Source organism: Aedes albopictus, chromosome 1, assembly GCF_035046485.1.
Source record: "Aedes albopictus strain Foshan chromosome 1, AalbF5, whole genome shotgun sequence".
NCBI classification, from domain to species: Eukaryota; Metazoa; Arthropoda; class Insecta; order Diptera; family Culicidae; genus Aedes; species Aedes albopictus.
The window spans coordinates 290,770,911-290,789,632 of NC_085136.1; the positions used below are offsets into that span (position 1 = coordinate 290,770,911).

The following is an 18,722-nucleotide window of genomic DNA, read 5'->3' on the forward strand; positions in this document are numbered from 1 at the left end:
CACGAATTTCTGTAGGCAATTTTTTGGAAATAACTCCAGAAGCCCCATCAGGACTTTCTACAAAAAATACTAAGAATTACTCCAGGAATAAAATCCCTAATTCTTCCAGAGATACCTCCTGAATATAGAACACAGCAGACCGCTACCAGCCCTGTCCTTCAGTGGTTGTGACGGAATCGTAATGATGTACGATTATCAACTCCATCACACAACCCGCGCTCCCGACCAATTAATACCACCCAGCTAGAGAAAATGAAAGATCAACCATCCAACGCCAACTGCAACCAGCGGATGGAGATGACCCGAGCTAGTATAGTGACTAGTGGTTCAATGCAAATGATGCAATTCCACCACCTCACGTCCGCATCTTCTAGTCTAGTATGTAGCGTAGCGTCTTGGTCTCTAGACATTCAGGGGTCCAACTCACCTGTCCTGCAGTACGACGATCTTCTCCTTGCCGCTGCCGAGCCACGAATCGATGTGCTTGCACAGTTCGCACAGCTTCTCCAGGCTGATGCTGGCGATGCACGACTCCAGGTCGAATATCCGGTAGTTCTAGGTAGGGAAGAGAAAGAATGGGAAAATGGGATAATAGTTGTGTATTGGTAGGCTGCACTGTTGTTGTCGGAGGCCGGATCGGACGGACGAATGATTACACTATGCATATAAACCGGGTGTCGGAGATTGGCTCGGTTTGATTGAGTGATTGAATAATGGTTAAAGGCGGTGTAATTAATTTTTCCACCGACGAGCGTTTCTGGACTGTTGTTGCTGCCGGCGCAGCGCAGTCTGACTGCATGTCGAGTGTGAGAAATTGTAAGAAGCGCCGTTTCCGAGAGAAAGGGAAGAATGTGGACCGGACTGAAGTGAATTAAAATAGCTGAGCTATGGTTCTGGGTCTATCAAAAGGATCATATATCAAGATTTCTTTAGGATACAGTTCGATGCTGCCTCAAATACTTCTAGGTGAATTTATATTTAAAATTATCAGGATTTTTCCACAGAAATTGAAGCAACATTCATAGTTTTACAACACTTGTACTGCCCCCACTCGCATAACAGTCCCATTTGCAAAAAGTAGGAATTGAGAAAACGGCATTTGAAGTTTGAAAACTTGTTTCCATATAAAACTTTGAAAAATCGCCAAAATTTGAAAAATATTTCGATCATCTCGAAACTTTCACAGATCGCTTTGCACATGAATATATAACTGTAAAAAATATTACAATCACTACAAAGTTGTTCAGTTTTGTGTTACGTAACACAAAAATCCACGATGGGACTGTTATGCGGGTACTTTTGATATGGGACGCTCATAACTTGGTATTTTTTTCACACATTGGCATAAAAATTCGTAATTTTTATTGTTGTTTTTGGAAGTACATCAAAAATGATGACTATTCATAACGTTAACTCAAAAGTGATGAAAAATCAAATGGGACTGTTATGCGAGTGGGGGCAGTGTAGGTGTTACTTATAACAGTACAACATATTTCTAAAGTAAAGTTTCGTTACAATATGTGGAAGTATTTAGGAAAAGGTCTCATAAAACTTTCTCAGCCCTTCTGAGCGTAACTTTTCTCAACGACACTACATTAATTAAGCTAAACATTTTAACAACGTTGGCAACAAATTAGAGTTGATTTTTTTTTTGAAAACGCGACCAATATGTTGCGTTTTTTTAATAATTTACTCGAGGTTATTTTTACATTGTAATATTTCCATGACACTGTATTAATAGTTGATAAAATCTGCGTCTTTACAACAACATTACAATAACAATACTTTAATTGAGAAGATCCAGACGTGGGATTAATACAGGAGCCCTGGGTATTCTGTTTGCTATTTTCAGTAAAAATGAAATGGCAAACTCACGTCACATGCATCGAGCATGTGTACTTGTCAACAATGCAAATGCTTTCAAACAAGTCACTGCATTTCAAAAGGTCTTCCGATAATTGTTGGCAGTGATGCTAATGATCACCATATCATCTGGGACAGTTCAGACATAACCTTGAGAGGCTCCAGTTTGATAAAATACTCAAGCAGTACAGATCTTGGATTACTTGAGAAAGGCCCCCCAACCACCCAACCTTCATGGTATCTGCTAGACATAGAGTTTAACGCTTTGTTCTAGCAGAATTAGTCACAAGATCACCAATTGGCATGTGTCAGATGAAGAATCTTGATCTCACCATCGCTACATCTTGTTTTGAACATTTGAATGTTACTTCGCAAACTTTGCGTTTCAGCTATCCCCAGTCAATCAACTGAGATCTCTTTGGCTGATTTGGTAGAGGCCAAATTTCATGGATACTCACCATCCATTGACACTCCAAGTGGTTTAGGTGATGCCGTTGATACTACAACGTCCTTCATCCTGGGAGCTTTTGAAGAAGCATGTCTTCTGCGGTCTGTGAAGACCACAAGGGGAATCCCTTGGTGGAACTCTGATCTAACCAAGCTCAAGAAACAATGTAGAAAAATTGGAACAGACGACGATCGGTTGAATCGGAGGCTTTCAGGTCGGCTCGCAAAGTCTACCAGAAATTTCTTCGGTCAGCTGAACGAAGCAAAATCTCTGGGAAACCTAAGGATTTCGGAGTGAATGAACTTCTTTTCCTAAATGACGAATTCACTTCCTCTGATGAGAAAGTTCTGAAATGCTTATTCAGCACACACTTCCCTAGATGTGTAGATATTACATCTTCGGGTGAACCTGATGTCTTTTCTTGTAGTTACGATTCCCTGGCTTTGGCTCGGAGTATTGTAACCATAGAATCGATTGGGTGGGCACTTAATAGCTTTGCTCCTTTCAAATCTCCTGGGGCAGATTGGATTTATCCTATTTTGCTTCAGAAGGGACTTGATCATTTCAAACATGTTTTGAAAAAAAAAATACTTGTTTGCAGTTTCGCTACAGGGTATATTCCCAAATCCTGGCGGGATATTAATGTGAAGTTTATTCCGAAAGTGGGTCGTGCGTCGTATGAAGAAGCAAAGAGTTTCAGACCTATCAGTTTGACTTCTTTTCTTCTGAAATGCTTAGAACGAATTCTGGATCATCACATCCGTGATGTTCATCTGGCCAACGTGCCTCTTCATGTGAACCAACATGCCTACCAATCTGGCAAGTCCACTGTGACTCTTTTACACAAGGTTGTTTACTATATCGAGAAAGCATTCGCTCAAAAGCAATCTTGTTTGTGTGTTTTCTTAGATATCGAGGGTGCCTTTGACAGCGTGCCTTTTGATGCCATATTGGAAGCAGCACAGAGTCATGGTATATCTCCAATGATTTCGAATTGGATTCACCAAATGCTCAAAAAGCGATATCTCTTCTCGACAATGCGTCTAGCATTGATTAGGAAATTGAGTGTTTGTGGATGCCCCCAAGGGGGAGTCTTGTCACCGCTTTTGTGGAATCTCGTAGCAGATACGCTATTGAGGCAACTCAATAATAGCGGTTTTCCTACTTATGGTTTTGCCGACGACTACCTAACATTGCTGTTAGTTGGTATGTGCATCAGCACCCTTTTCGACCTGATGCAAAGCGCCCTTCAGGTAGTTGAGGGTTGGTGTCGCCAATATGGCATTTCGGTTTATCCGAGTAAAACATCTATTGTTCTTTTTACGAAAAGGTGAAACCGTAATGGCGTTCGACCTTTGCGTCTCTTTGATTCAGAAATTGATGTGCCTGAACAGGTAAAGTACGTTGGAGTTATTCCTGATTCCAAGCATTCCTGGACACCTCACATTGAGTTCAGAATCAATTGTATGGCCTTCGGGCAATGCCGGCGAACCTTTGGTACAACTTGGGGTCTAAAACCCAAGTATATTAAATGGATTTACACAACTGTTGTTCGACCGTCTTCAGCCAGAGGCTGTACAGACTGAACGAAACTAACACTAGACAATGGACACGATACACATTACGAGCACCAGTGGATACGAGGAAGAAATATTTCTTGAGAAAAGTTTCATCGCTCGGAGTGGGAATCGAACCCTCACCCCATGGCATGGTACGTTTATGCGCTTGGTGACGCTAACCGCATGGCCACGAGGCTCCACTCGTCGATCCAACGATCCAATCAAAGTTAGGCCATCTCCAAAGGATGTGCTTAATGGCGATGTCTGGAGCGTTCTCTTCAACTCCCACGGCAGCGCTCAAAGTTCTCTTTGACGTAGCCCCACTACACATTCATCTCAATCAAGAAGCACTTTCTTGCACTTACCGCCTACGGGTACTCGGTCTACTAGAGGAAACTCCTTTGAACCGCCCACCAACACACACCTGGTTGTTTCCACTTTTGGTGAATTGGTATGAAATTGTCCTTGCTTCAAGTGATCTTACAATTGCTTGTAATTTCCCATATAGGACATTTTCCACGAAATTCCCTTCCCGGGAAGAGAGGACATCTGGATATCTGGAAACAAGTTTTCAGATGGCATCGTATGTTACACTGATGGCTCCCTTTTCGAAGGTCGAGCAGGTGCTGGTGTTTATTCTCGTGAGCTAAGGATGTATCTGTCTTACTTACTTGGAAGACACTGCACCGTTTTTCAGGCCGAAATCTTTGCTCTTATGTGCGGAGTGCATTCAGCACTTCAGCAGCACGTAATGGGCAAAGTGATGTACTTCTGTTCAGATAGCCAGGCTGCTATTAAAACACTTGCTTCGGCCAACTCTAGGTCGAATGTAGTTATCGCTTGTCGAACTCAAATCGAGGAGCTGAATTCAGCAAACGCTGTTCACCTTGTATGGGTACCTGGTTATTCTTCCATCGCTGGAAATGAATTGGCTGATGAGTTAGCTCGCTCTGGAGCATCACATGACTTCATTGGCCCTGAGCCAGCTATTCCGATATCGAAGTGTTGGATTAAGCTTCAGATTCACACCTGGGCTGTCACTCAACACAGACAATATTGGAATAGTTTGGAGTCATGTCGTCAAACCAAATTGTATAGTGCTGAGCCATCTCTACGGGTGGCGAAGTATCTAACTAATCTGTCTAAGCAGAATTGCAGCATGCAGGTCAAAGCATTGACTGGCCACTGCCGACTCAGCTATCACATGGTGAATATTCAGCAAGCTGATTCATTTGCCTGTGATAGCTGTGAATCCGATTATGGAACTTCGTATCATTTGATATGTAACTGTCCAGTTTTTGCGCAACTGCGTTTCCGAGTATTCGGTAAACACTTATTAAGTGAAACTGACTTCAGAAACCTGAATCTTCAGGATATTCTGTTGTTCTTAACCCGCTGTGGTAAAGAGCTATAGGCTCTCTTTCGCTTTATGCGTTATTACAGTGCCCTTTTCAGGGCGCTGTTTGAATCCATTGTGGTACGCTTGTGCGTTAGTACCTTCTTCCAGGGTATTTTTCCTATTTCCCTACCTGTCCCTATCCCCGAGTCGGTTTCCACGGTAGGGCGATGGAAGTGCGAGTGAAAAATCCGGGTTCAGAATCGCGCTACAATATTCGTTGGTCAGTCGGTTTTCTCGGTAGAGCCATGCAAGCGCGAGTGTGGAATGCGGAATCAGATTAGCTTGAGAATTTTCGAATGGCAGACAATTTTCAGGTAAGAGTGATGGGGGTGCGAGTGAAAAATCCGGGATCAGAATCGCGCTACAATATTCGTTGGTCAGTCGGTTTTCTCGGTAGGGCGATGGAAGTGCGAGTGAAAAATCCGGGTTCAGAATCGCGCTACAATATTCGTTGGTCAGTCGGTTTCCACGGTAGGGCGATGGAAGTGCGAGTGAAAAATCCGGGTCCAGAATCGCGCTACAATATTCGTTGGTCAGTCGGTTTTCTCGGTAGGGCGATGGAAGTGCGAGTGAAAAATCCGGGTTCAGAATCGCGCTACAATAATCGTAGATCAGTCGGTTTCCACGGTAGGGTGATGGAAACGCGAGCACGAAATCCGGGATCAGTGGTCATCGTGATCAAATAAATCATAATCGTGATGAAGACCGCGACGTGTATTTCCATATAACTAGTGGATCATATCACCTAACAGAGGTGGCTCCTAGATCCACACCTTACCCTACCCTACTAACCACCATTCCTTCCCGTGACAACTGTGGGGATGCTGTGGATTCCACGGTTTCTAGTAGCAACGGTTGTCGAACTAACATTCCTTCCCTTTCCTGATGACCGTAAGGACGTGGCCAGCGCCGTTATTGACTTTAAATAGCTGAACTCTCGAATTGTGCACATTGAGAATGGTTAGCTAGTCCCAAGCTTTCACATTCATTGGCTCTCTGTGCAACTTCGATTGTTCTGGTCAATCACGGAGTAGCAACTACGATGTGTACGGTTATCTTTGCTTTGCTTTGCTTTGCTTTGCTTTTATTTCCCTACCTGTCCCTATCCCCATCCAAATCCTTTTTCCTTCCTTTTCCCTCAGGTAGATGATGAAATAGGCTGTTATTTTGGCGATGGCACAAATGTCCCAAATGGAGGATAACGTGTCTCTGGAGCCGGCCTTCTGATACCTATCTTGAAGGACTCTCCAAAGCGAGTCATAGATGTTTGTTGATGCACTATACCCTCTCTGAAGCAATGCTATCTTGGTGGTTCCGGAGTGACGTAGGGTTTGGCGATCATGGAAATGTGTTTAGTGGATCGAGGAGAGAGTAGTCCTGGTTTTTACATTTGTTGTAGAAGACGGGCTTAACCCCACACTACCCGGACTTTCGTGTTCGGGTGTCCGTTGAGCAGATTTTCCACCCATGGTTTAGAAGCAAAAAAGGGGTTCCAGATAGCTGCAGGAACGTTCCTGGGATTTGCAAGGGGTTTCAAGGATGTTCCAAAGGTGTTTCACAGGGATTCAGATGCTTAAGGGGGTCCCAGGGTTATTACAGGACACAGCGTGTTTCAGGAGCGATCCAGTGGTTCTAAAGGGGTTTCAGGGGCATTCCTAGAGTGTTTCAAGGGGTTAAGGGTCGCATGGATGTACCAGGGTTTTCCAGGATTGTTCCAGAGGATTTCAAAATTCTTACAAGATGATTCAGAAGGTTTCAAGAGCATTCAATGGTTTTTAAGTGGCTTGAGTGAGCCCCAGAGGCGTTCAATAATATTTCAGTGGCGTTCCAAGGGGACTCCAGGGGGTTTCGAAGACGTTCCATGGGCGTTCCTGGAAGTTTTAGATGGTTTCAGGGGCGTTCTAGGGGATTCATCCCCGATATCACCCGAAACCCTGGAACAGCTCAAAACCCTTCTGAACCCAGAAAATTACTTGAAATCCATCTGAATTCCCCCTGAATCATTTTGAACAGTGTTGCAAAATCTTGTACCAACTTTTTTGAACCCTTTAAGCAGAATAGCCTCTTCGAATGAGTGTAATCAGTTTTGTACCTTTTAATTCCGTCCCATTTTGCTTATCCTTTGACAGATACGCATCGATGTTGCAAAAGATCAATTCATTCATGTGAACATTATCCAAAACATTTTTTCAGTCCTTTTTGCCTCTAGTTATGTTTAAAACGATTTCAACACGAGCTCTTTTCAAATGAGAAGCGATTTCCTGTCATTTGAATGAATTTTCACTCAAACAACTAGTTGGGCACAAAATAAGAAAAACCTGGGGGAAATTCCACCAGCCTGAGAAATTATCGGATGTAGGGTCAAATTTTATTGAATGTTGGACCACTGTTGGACTAACATCGGATAATTTTTGGGTCTAAGTTGGGTTTGGTGATCAAAATGAACAAAGCTCAAACCGTTTAACAATTAGCGAGAATCGTCCAAAATTAGGATGAGCTTGTTTAAGGAAGCGTCCAACATTTGGGTGCCAGACTTCCGATAAATATGTTCTATTTTCTTATAGAAAATAAAACTGAACCGATTATAAATTCAATGGGAAGTATAAAAAATGAGTGGATCTAGACGTTCTCTGGATATTTTTTAACTAGGGTATCGCGCCACTTGGGCGGTGGCTTCTATATTCGTCTGCTTTCCACTATAACTCAGTCAATTTTGAACCAATTGACTTCAAATGTTGTACACGGGTAGATACTATACCTATCTCACCACATTCCAAAAGTTGTATCAATTGGTTCAAATTTGTCTGAGTTATAGTGGAAAACAGACGAATATAGAAGCCACCGCCCAAGTGGCGCGATTCCCTATAGTGGACTATACACGGAAAAATAAATGAAAACATAAATTTAAGCACTAACCGTTCAACACTTGGTCTACGCCAATTATTCAACCGTTCAACAATTACCCAATGCACGATATAATTACAGGACAAACAAATGTAGAGCTTCACCACACCACTTTGCAAAAAAGACAACTCGTAGTCTCTGAAAAAGGTTAAACAAAGATAGCCGAAACGTCGGATGTAAAAGCAAAACACCCTTTTGCAACCTAATCAGACTATCAGAGCCGTGCAATTGCCATAACGTCTATTCAGATAATCAGACATCCAATCTTCCCGTAAAAGGAGTTTCGTGGAAAAACTCCTATACAGAAAATTACAAGTAATTGTAATATAACTTGAAACAAGGATAACAATGTACCAATTCACCAAAAGTGGAAACAACGAAGTGACTGTTGATCGGCGGTTCATCGGAGTTTCCTCTTGTGCATCGAGTACCGATAACGGTATAAAAAACGCTTCTTGCCCGAGAAGAATGTGTAGTGGGGCAATCCCAAAGAGCACCCAATACTCCTCCTTGGAAACACCCACAAACACTTAAACCCGTTGTAAAAACACAATTGATATCACATAAAACACTCAAACAAAATTGCTTTTGAAGGGATGCTTTTTTGATTTCGTAAAAAAGGTGTAAAAAAGAAGCAGTGAGCTTTCCAAATTGGGAAGCGTGTTCACATGAAGATCGGCAATACCTACGTTCTAAGAAATGAAGAAGAAAAGAGGACTAACTAATGATTCCGAAACTTTTTTCTACTTTGTTGTGACGCACGTTTTCTCTTTGAGATGAACTTTACAGTTAAAATCATTCCAAGATTCGGGAATAGACCCATTATCAAGGCATTATCAAATGGATTTTCCATAACACCACTGCACAGTGTTTTATTTTGCCGATTTCGTGCGCTTTTTTAATAAAGTTTCAACCGATGATTTTAGTGATATAGTTTCTTCGGAGAAGTTTCTACATTAGACAAGGCGCATCTTTTGACATAAAGAGTCGAATGATCAATCCACCTATAAGTGAGATGAAAAAAATATTTTTTCAAAAAATGCAGAAGACATCAATTCGGAAAAGTTGTGCAAAATGCAATTTTGAACAACTTTGTCAAAGACGCCATAACGCTGAATCTCATACTTTACAAGATATATGGCGTTGTATGTGCATGACCCCCTATTGAGGAATACTCCTGGGCCACCTTAACACTCTGAATCCCTCTGGAATACCTCTGGAACGCTCTTGAAATCCATTGAAAATCCATGAAACCTTCTTGAAGCCCTCTGCAGACACCCCTGGAACATCCCTGGAACGTCATTGAAACCCCATGACATGTAGAATTAGGTAAAGAGGACAAAATCGTAGGTTATACCAGTCTTCAACAATTGGATCCTAGATGCATAATGATAGTGTGATAAGAAAAATATTTTTTTTTCAAATGAAATCACAATGAAAATGTGATTTTAAACAATGTTTAACTGTTAAGGACATCCTTCCAGTTCTTGTAACTATTATATATTTGTGATCGATTTGCCAGCAAAGCTTCCCAAGCAACCAAAAGTTCGGATAAAATATCATGTTTGGGCTTAATCTATTCAGCTCACTTTTTAGGTAATTAGTCGAACTTGAGTTCACAAAAAGCATACTTGTGTCGCTGAAAGGAACGCTATTCAGCTTAAAAAAAAAACTTTAAAAAATGAAAAAAATGTGTTTAGTCCTTAAAAGTAATTTATTATTAAGAGACATTAGTTCATGTGGAATCCAAACTGATGAATACCTTGAAATATTTTTTTATGTTTTTTACTTACTGAGATTTGAACTCGGGTTCTCCTCGTTGCAAGCCGGTGCCTAACCACTACTCCATGTATGTGTTATTAGGCACTGCGGGATTTTGCTCAATGTGCTGATATCATATAGTAGAGCTCAATCAGATTCGCGTGTGAACTTTCTCTGAACTTTGAATACTTTTTGAAGTCGAAAGTTCGAAAGAAGTTCACGTGGAACTTCTTGTGAACTTACACAGTTTGACATTTTCAGTTTGTTATGGTTCGCAGTGCAATGCAATAAATTAGGGCCAGTGCATCGACTTATAAGTTTATAAGTTTTTAGCTTGGTTTCCAGTGACTACGATCGCTTCGATTACCGGCGCTCTGCAGCGATAAGTGAGACGGGGTTGGAAACATCCAGCAAAGCTGGGAAAAAATTATGCACAGCCAAAAAAAATCCCGGCGGAATCCGAGGTGGAACAGTTGTCCGCTGCTGGGGCAGCGAGCCACACAATACGGATGCTTTGCGTTGATTACAGGTAAGTAGGTTGAAATATTATAGTGAAACAAAGTGTACTTGTGAAATTGACACAAGCTGTGGCTGCTGAGCTCGATTCCCGAGTGATTTAATTGAATGAGAACTTCTCCCTAGCTCCGTTGTCGCCGAAGTTCAAGTGAAGTTCACTTTTGGTACGTTTAATGTTTATCTGAACTTTGAGTAGTAAGTTCAAAACAAGTATGAAACAAGTTCGAAACGGAACTTTTCAAGTTGTTGGAACATGTCCAACTAAACTTTATTTGAGTTTTAGAGGCACGCAAAAGTTCAACATGAGTTTGGTTCAATTTTAATTAAACTCTGCTCAAAAGTTCAAAGTAAGTTTTTTTCTAGACCTCTTTTCTAATTTAATGTCGTTTTGATGAGAAGTCAAAAACTTGTACATGTACTTCCAAGTTCATAAACAATACATGAGTAACTTTTTGGAAAATTAAGTTCAACGAAACCGGAATTGAACCAAACTTGAACTTCTGAGTTCGTTCTTCAAGTAGAATCCGAACTTTTGGTTGCTTGGGTATTTTCGTAACAGCAATTTCTTAAAATAATCTTAAGAATTTTGCAGTTTTCGTGTCATTAGCGATACAAAATTTGCAATCAATATTTTTGACGTGAAATATGTTTAATTTTGTAACTTAATTGGAGCAATATCGGATACACATGTATACGCATCTACATCATACGTTTACGTTGAGCAAAAATTACTTACGTTAGATTTATAATGAAATTTTCAGAAACTGTGCAACATTTGGGTAGTGTTCAACAATTAGCAAATTACCCTGTTAGGTTATAGTAGTTTGTGAACCCGCTCTCCATAATTTGCATCCCACAGGAACCTACCTTCTCGTGCTTCTGCTCCAGCATTTCGATCAGCTCCCGTTCGTGCTCGTCGGCGAACAGTCCCGGCACCGGCGTGGTGGTGCCATTGCGGATCGTCCGCCTCGCGGGCAGTATCGACGCCAGTATCCGCTCGGTGACATAACTTAACCGGAGGGCCGTCGATCCCCGATCCTGATAGGATTCGATACTGTGATACTGGTGCTGCTGTTGTTGTTGTTGCAGCGGCAATGGCTGCAGCTGTTGGTACTGATGGACCTGTGACGAGTAATTATGCTGCTGTTGCTGTTGGTAATGGCTGCCCCCGTTGGGGATACTGTTGTTATTTACATGGTTCAGGCTGCTGGTGGTCTGCCGTGTCTGCTGCTGCTGTTGAAGCGGGAACTGTAAGGAAACAAGCGGAGAGAAATCTCATTAAGATGTACGGTGCCAGATAGGGGAAGTTACTTTTGAGATATGAGAAAAAAAGGTAAACATTCGAACAGGTCGATCAATAAACTTCACGTCTCCATCCGCCATCCGTCCGCGAGACACAAAGGGAGAAACACTCGCATTAAGCAAAACAAAACAAAATTGAGGCGAATTTATTTGATCAACTGAAATTGCTTACATCCTCCGGATAATTTTGCCATCGCGGCTGCGGCGAATCGATTCACTTGAGTTAAAGTTCGTTGGTTTTCGTTAACTTGGGCCCTTGCTGTCTTCTCCAGTAGCGTGGATGAGTAGGAGATGTGAGGGTCTGTTTATTCATCTTTAGAACAGAAATTGACACTCCGTGCATTCTATACTTTGAAAGGTGGAAGCAGTACTTCAATGAACACTACATTCTTGAACCACTTCCAAGTTAGAGCATATATTGTGTGTTGTGATTTACATTGTATGTAGTCTTTGTAGATGTCTGTGCTCTGACTACGACCTTCCATAGTTCCCCATCCTTCATACGCCTATGATCGTGGCATAGGGAAATGAAATGAGGTGGAAATAATGCACGTCTTTGGTCGTCGTCAGTCGCCGTTGCAGGCACTACCGCACCGTGGAGATCAATGACCCACTACAACCATGTACCCCAGCCATACCCCATCATCCGTCATCGCATCGGTAGGGCATGCAGTACCAGCACCCTTTCGGCGAAGAATTTCGAATTCGACACGATTACGTCAGCTGTTGTGTGCCGAAAATGAAAGACTGCGCGCGCAATCGCGTCTTGGGTCCTGGAGGAAATTCACACGGATGCGCGTAGGAAGTGTAACCCGAGAACACGCCGCCGCCGCGGCAGTCGAGACCTCCCGCAGCAAAGTAAGCGACTCGAAAGGAATTTATGCACGCCTCGGCCTCGTCTCGAGTTTGGTGGTTGCTTGGATGGATGGATATGGTCAAATTGTGCTGCCATCGTCGTGACTGCGGCGCAGGCCATGATTTAGACGACAAGGCGCGAGTCCGAATTGGCAGCATAAATCACGACATTTTAAGACATAGCTGCGAGATCGGTCAAAAACTGTACGAGGCGTCGCGTCATCGTGTTGTGTGCGCCTTGGGATGAGAATGACTTTCGATGGGGCTCTCGAAAAAGGCAATCGCGCATAATTATCGTGCGATCGATCGCTACAAATCGTAGATTAATCAAACAAACGTGCCACCATCTAATGATGACATTAGGCTGGGCCTAATGATACGGCGATCGATGATCGGGGTGCGGGTAAATTATAGTCGTTTGATTCCCATCTTCTCGCCGCATTTTCTTCCGCGACTGCACCTAATTTGCTTTAATGGCAACACGGTCCAGAGGGGACCAGTGGTTCCCAATGGGATTAGTCACAGTAAGTAAAGCCACAAGACTCAAGATACCCATCAAAGAACTATGATTCGCCTTGCGTACTGATGAAGTGCTGTTAAGAAGCCCATATGCTCTATATGGGCTGTACAATAGCTCTATAAGCCCTAAAATAGTACTACCAGTGAACATTCAACCATCGAGACAGCCCATCTTACGAGCCGCCAACGAACGAATCGGGACTGTAACTAGATTTGCATAGCGCATCTATCGACCAAATTCCGAACTATTGATAAATCTATTCAAGCACCATACTATGCTTAACAACGAGCTGGTTCAAATAGCAGAATATGAATCATTCGATGTCATGTAACTTTATCTCTAACTACTTACAGACACTCATCCCCGTGACAACTAAAGAATTTATAGGAATCACAGTAATAATGCTTTCTTTCTCCGATGACCGTTAGGAAAAGGTTGAACACTGAGGACGGAAAGACACCTCGAGGCTCCATCTGATGTCGATTCTTCTTGATTCAATTACGAAGTAACAACTATGAATAGTTGCTTGAGCAATGTGAAGACATCTGAGCATCGGCGAAAGTTTCTTGAAGACATTTCAAGATATGTAAAGACTTCGTGGTTTGTTGAACAAAATGTCCAAATCATAGAAAAAACATCAATAAAAATTTTACAAATGTTTAATTTGTCAGTTCTTGATGACATGAAATATTTGGAATAGTTTCTAGTTAAGGGACGCCTAAAAACACGTTCTTGGAAATTCAATATGAAGATAGGCTGAAGTTTTGGCTGAATTTCAGTTATTTAAATAAAATTACCATGAAAGGATTTCACTTATAAAACTCACAGAAAATCTACACTATCTGTTTTTTTTTCTTTTTTCATTGACATTTCTTAAAACGATCTGATTTTCAAGATTCAATCAAAACATTTACAGAAATTCTCCGAGAAAACCTTCAAAACAATTAAAGTTTTTTCAATTTGTAAATGTTCTCAAATCTTTGTCATTCCATGCTCTTCCACAATTATCAAAGAAGATTTGTCGTAAATTCTTATCAGGAGTCTTCCAGAATTTGCTTCAAGTATTGCTTCAGTAATTTCACTTAGATTTTCCCAAGTATTCCAACTAAGATTGTTTCTGGAAATGATAAGATTCTGCGAAATTCTTCGATAACATTTTCAGCAGTTCTTCCAAAGGCTATTCGTGCTATTCAAAACTTTCAAGAAAATTCCCCAAAAAATTTTTGACAGGTTTCTTCCACAATTTTGTTCTAAGATTGCTCCAGCAGCCAGAATTCCTAAGAAAACTGAAATTTCTTTGAAGTGTGCAGAGGAAAATGCTCAGAAGATGTCTTCCAATTTGTTTTCAAATACATATTTAAAAAAAATCTCCAATTTCTACGCGAATTTCCTAAAATGTAACATCTAAGAAATCCTAGGACTGCCCAGAAAATCTCAAAAGTGACTTGCATGACTTTTTTCAGAGGATTTGGCATACTTTCACAAAACTTAACCCAGACATTCTTCAAAGGATTTAAGGCATTTAAGGCATTTCTCCAGAATCCAGAATGCTCTAATGAATCCTCCAGAAATTTCACCGAATGTTGTTCCAGAAATCTTCCTATAAACGTCGTCGTGGATACTATAGGTTCCTTCAGTTTTTTTTATAGAATCCCCCTAGAATATTCACGAATTTCTCCGAGGAAACTCCCAGAAATTCCTTCAAAAATTTCTACTTGAGTATTTCATCTGAAAGTTTCTCCAGAACAGGAGTGTCATACACAGGAGTATATGTACACAGACTTTTCTATATTATACAGATTTTCGAGCATCTGCATAGCGTTTTATGTGAAAAACGGATTTTTTATCTCCTTTTTTTCTATTCGATGCACATGCTTTTACAAAGATTTTGTACGGAATAAAGATTTGGTATTCCTGCTCCAGAAGCTTTTCAAAGGTATATTTATTTTTTTTGTGGAGGTACATCTTCAGATATTACTACGAGGACTATTCCAGAATTTTTTCTCGAGATCTCAATGATTTTTTTTTTTTCAGGATTTTCCTATCTTTCATAAATTTTACGTAACTTTATGTAACTTCGTCCGGAGATTCCATTGAAAATTCAACTAAATATTTCCATCAGAAATTCTCCGAAGGCTTTTCTCAAGAATTTCTTCAATAATTGCTCCAATGATTTCTACAATAATTCTTTCGGAAAATCTTTGAAGATTCTTCAAGAAACTCCTCCTCAAGAATATCCTCGAAAAATTCTTCCGAGTTTTTTTGTGAAAATTAAAAAAAAACTTCAAATTCACCGAGAATTTTTCCAGCATTTCTTAAGAAATTCCGAACATTTTCAAGAATTCTTCTTGCTGAAGTTCCTTCAAAAATTCCTTCATAAAATTTTCCGAGTATTACCTCAGAAGCTTCTATTATGTTTTAAGTTCAAAACTGAACTAGCGACATGTTTTCTTTCACTTCCGCTGCTTATGCCTTACGTTAAACACATTGTCGGAAGTGGGGCGCTGTATTGTACATCTGGTACTCTATACAGCGCCCCACTTCCGACGTATTTATCGCAAGGCAAAAGCAGTGGAAGTAAAAGAAAAAAATGTCGCTACCGTCGATGGGGGTGACAATGGGTCTGGGGGGTGAGATTGGGTCAAAACGGAGAAACTTAAAATTTGAAATAGTTCATCAATTATCGCTAATTTATATTGAAAACTTTATATTATTTCAAAGAGGAGATGTTTTTACACGTCATGATGCAGAATGAGATGTTTAGCAATAATCTTTTTTTGTTAAATTTGTGGCTAAACTTATATGGTGAAACTACTAGAAAATCACTCTGAAAAAATTTCTCCTCCGTAATGTTTCACACAAGTACCTAACCATAAATTTTCTTATAAGTGATTAGCTGTAGGTATTGCCTAGTAGATGCAACGAAAAAAGCAGGCTGTCATTGCTCTTTTTATTTAAAAATTCAATATTTTCGACCCTATGTCTAAATATTACGAATGGGGGTGAGATTGGGTCAAGCAAGTGATTGAGTGCACATAACCTTAACTAAAAATTAAACTTGTTATTCAGTCCCCATTTGACGTTAGAGTGGTACCATGTTTACGGTATCTTCATAAAAGCACTTTTTTTTTTCGAAAATATGTCGAGTGTGTTGATACGTTAAGTGCCTAATATCATTTATAACAATAAACCGATGCGTTTGGATAGCTCCTCTAATCATCAGCTAATCTTCAGTATACTGTCATATCGTAAGCTCACAAAATAAACTTAAGAGCGTTCATCTTCTCCATTCATTTTTGAAATTTTAAAGAAATATCGTGAAACTACCAGACTGTAGTGGGATCCAAGAAATACCGGGGCTATAAAACCGGTAGCATAGCACAATGTCGGAAAGCGAACGAACGTCGAATTGCGGCATACGAGATTGGCATATTTTTTTTTCAATTAATCTTTCAATGCGCTTCTCGCTCATTGTAATCCCTTTTATTCGTCATGGTTACATTGTATTTTAAGTAGGTTTACTAGATATGATCAATATAATTAGCTTATATTCTTAGATAGGCGATTTCGTATACTTTGACCCATTCTCACCCCCTCTAAGGGGTGAGATTGGGTCAATTTTCAATCATTTGTAGTTTAGTAAGCAATTCATATAATGTGATACTTTCTTGCCAAACTATTATTACCTTATAGAAGAGTATATATACCAAATAAAAAGTTATTCGGACTTCAATTGCAATTGTTTTTTAACAAACAATCTTTGAGTATCCTTTTTTGACCCATTCTCACCCCAACGACGGTAATTCGGTTTTGAACCTGAAACATAATACTAAAAGTTCGTACATAAATTCCTCCTCCGAAGTTTCCTCAACAACTTTTAACGAGAATATCTCCAAATATAACTGAATTCCTTTTTCAGCGTGTCCCCAATTTTTTTTTTATAAGGGTTTTCCAAGAAATCTTTTTCATGGTTCTTTCAGAAGTTCTTCCGACGCATCCTTCATTAATTTCTCCAAAGTTTTTTCGCGTTTTTATCACAAATTGCTCCAGAAAATTATCAGAGGTTCCTCCATGTATTATTTTATTCATCTTTTAGTGATTGCATTTAAAACTCCTAGGATTTATTAAAAAAAAATCCTAGGGTTCTTCAAAGTACGTCTCCAGAATATTCCTCCAGTAGTTCTTCTGATTTTTTTTGAATTGGCTGCTTTAACGGTGTTGAGATAATTTTATATTATAAATCTGCTCGTCGAACTGTGTCGAAATTCAAATTTTCATGATTTTTGGTGCCCGGGAACCAATTCAAAAATCAGTTTAAAGCTTGCATGGGACCGATTTCATGAATCACCCCTTGTCGGATTCTGTAATGGGCTGAGCAGTCGAACAGTTAAGCAGCTGTCAAAACGTGATTTAAAAAAATCTGTTAGAAATTCATTTTAGGTATCAAAATGAAGTTCTAAAAGTCTGAAAAAAACAAAAAAGGTGCTTTTTTTGTAAAATTCAAAAATCAATTAATTTATAAAAATTTAAAAACTTTTACATCAAAAAAATTATTAGGATTCCAACAAAGATTCCTTTAGAAAGTTCTCCGAAGATTTCCCCAGGTTTTTCTGGCTATCCGACCAAATGCTCCTCTAAACATTTCTCCCTCAAAAATTCATCCAAGGATTCTCCCAGATATCCCTACAGAAATACTACCGAAAATTTTTCTAAAGATTCAGCATATCTTCAGAGAATTTCTCCACGAATACTTTAGAAGATATTGATCAAACGTTTTTTGTTTAGATGAATCATACTTCAAAAAGTTTTTTTTTATAAGTATCGTGCTGTTGGAATCAGATATGATAAGATATTAGTAGTTAGTAAACTATTTAAAGCATGCTTAATCTAACGTAAAAACGTCTGATCAATTTAGACCCGGCGATCATCCGGTTTACGGTACTTCTCCGAAGATTTCTTCAGAAAGAAATTCATCCCAGGATGTTTTCTTAAATTTTCTTTAGGAAATTTCAATGATATTTCCCATATTTTTTTTTTTGAGTAAGGCAGGGTATTGGTTCCCTTATTAAGCATGTGGCTCCCATTTTCATTCTACAAAAAACAAAGGATTGAAGCGCTGTTTGTTTTGTTTCATATTTTTGTATTTTTTGTTAGAAGTGAGCACCCATGAAAACAAAAAGAACGGAATCAATCGGTGCCATAATCGCTTGTCTTCAAATAGGATGAATATGGGAGCATGAGATTACTGATAGCACACATATACTATAACCTTACAGTCAAAAATATCAACGATAATTTGTCGAAAATTCATATTGCTTTAATCACGACTGTTGCAGTTATACTCTTGGGATTTTTTCGGCGTATCAGTCTTCTCGTAAAAATCAAAAACTACGGTTTGATTTCTTTCTCCAACGTTTCGATCCTTATTGGATCTTTATCAAGGATTCTGTAATATATTTGTCACGTTAGATTAGTTTATAAAAGACGTTGCACTGAATTTACACATTACCGAAATAGTTGTCGTTTTTTCGTCAAACAGATTTTTAAACCTTTTAACCGTCATTTGATGTTTTAGCTACAAAATATTATCGTCAG

General features: G+C 39.8%; 1 protein-coding gene across 1 annotated transcript in view; it reads right to left on the reverse strand.

The window, feature by feature from the left end:
* Window positions 1-18,722, reverse strand: part of LOC109623099 (uncharacterized) — a gene marked incomplete at its 3' end in the record, with an annotated part of 668,880 nt that overhangs the window by 197,427 nt on the left and 452,731 nt on the right. The window contains 2 exon segments of the mRNA XM_062846987.1: window positions 428-555; window positions 11,318-11,698. Of these exon segments, the coding sequence (XP_062702971.1) occupies window positions 428-555; window positions 11,318-11,698 (509 nt within the window).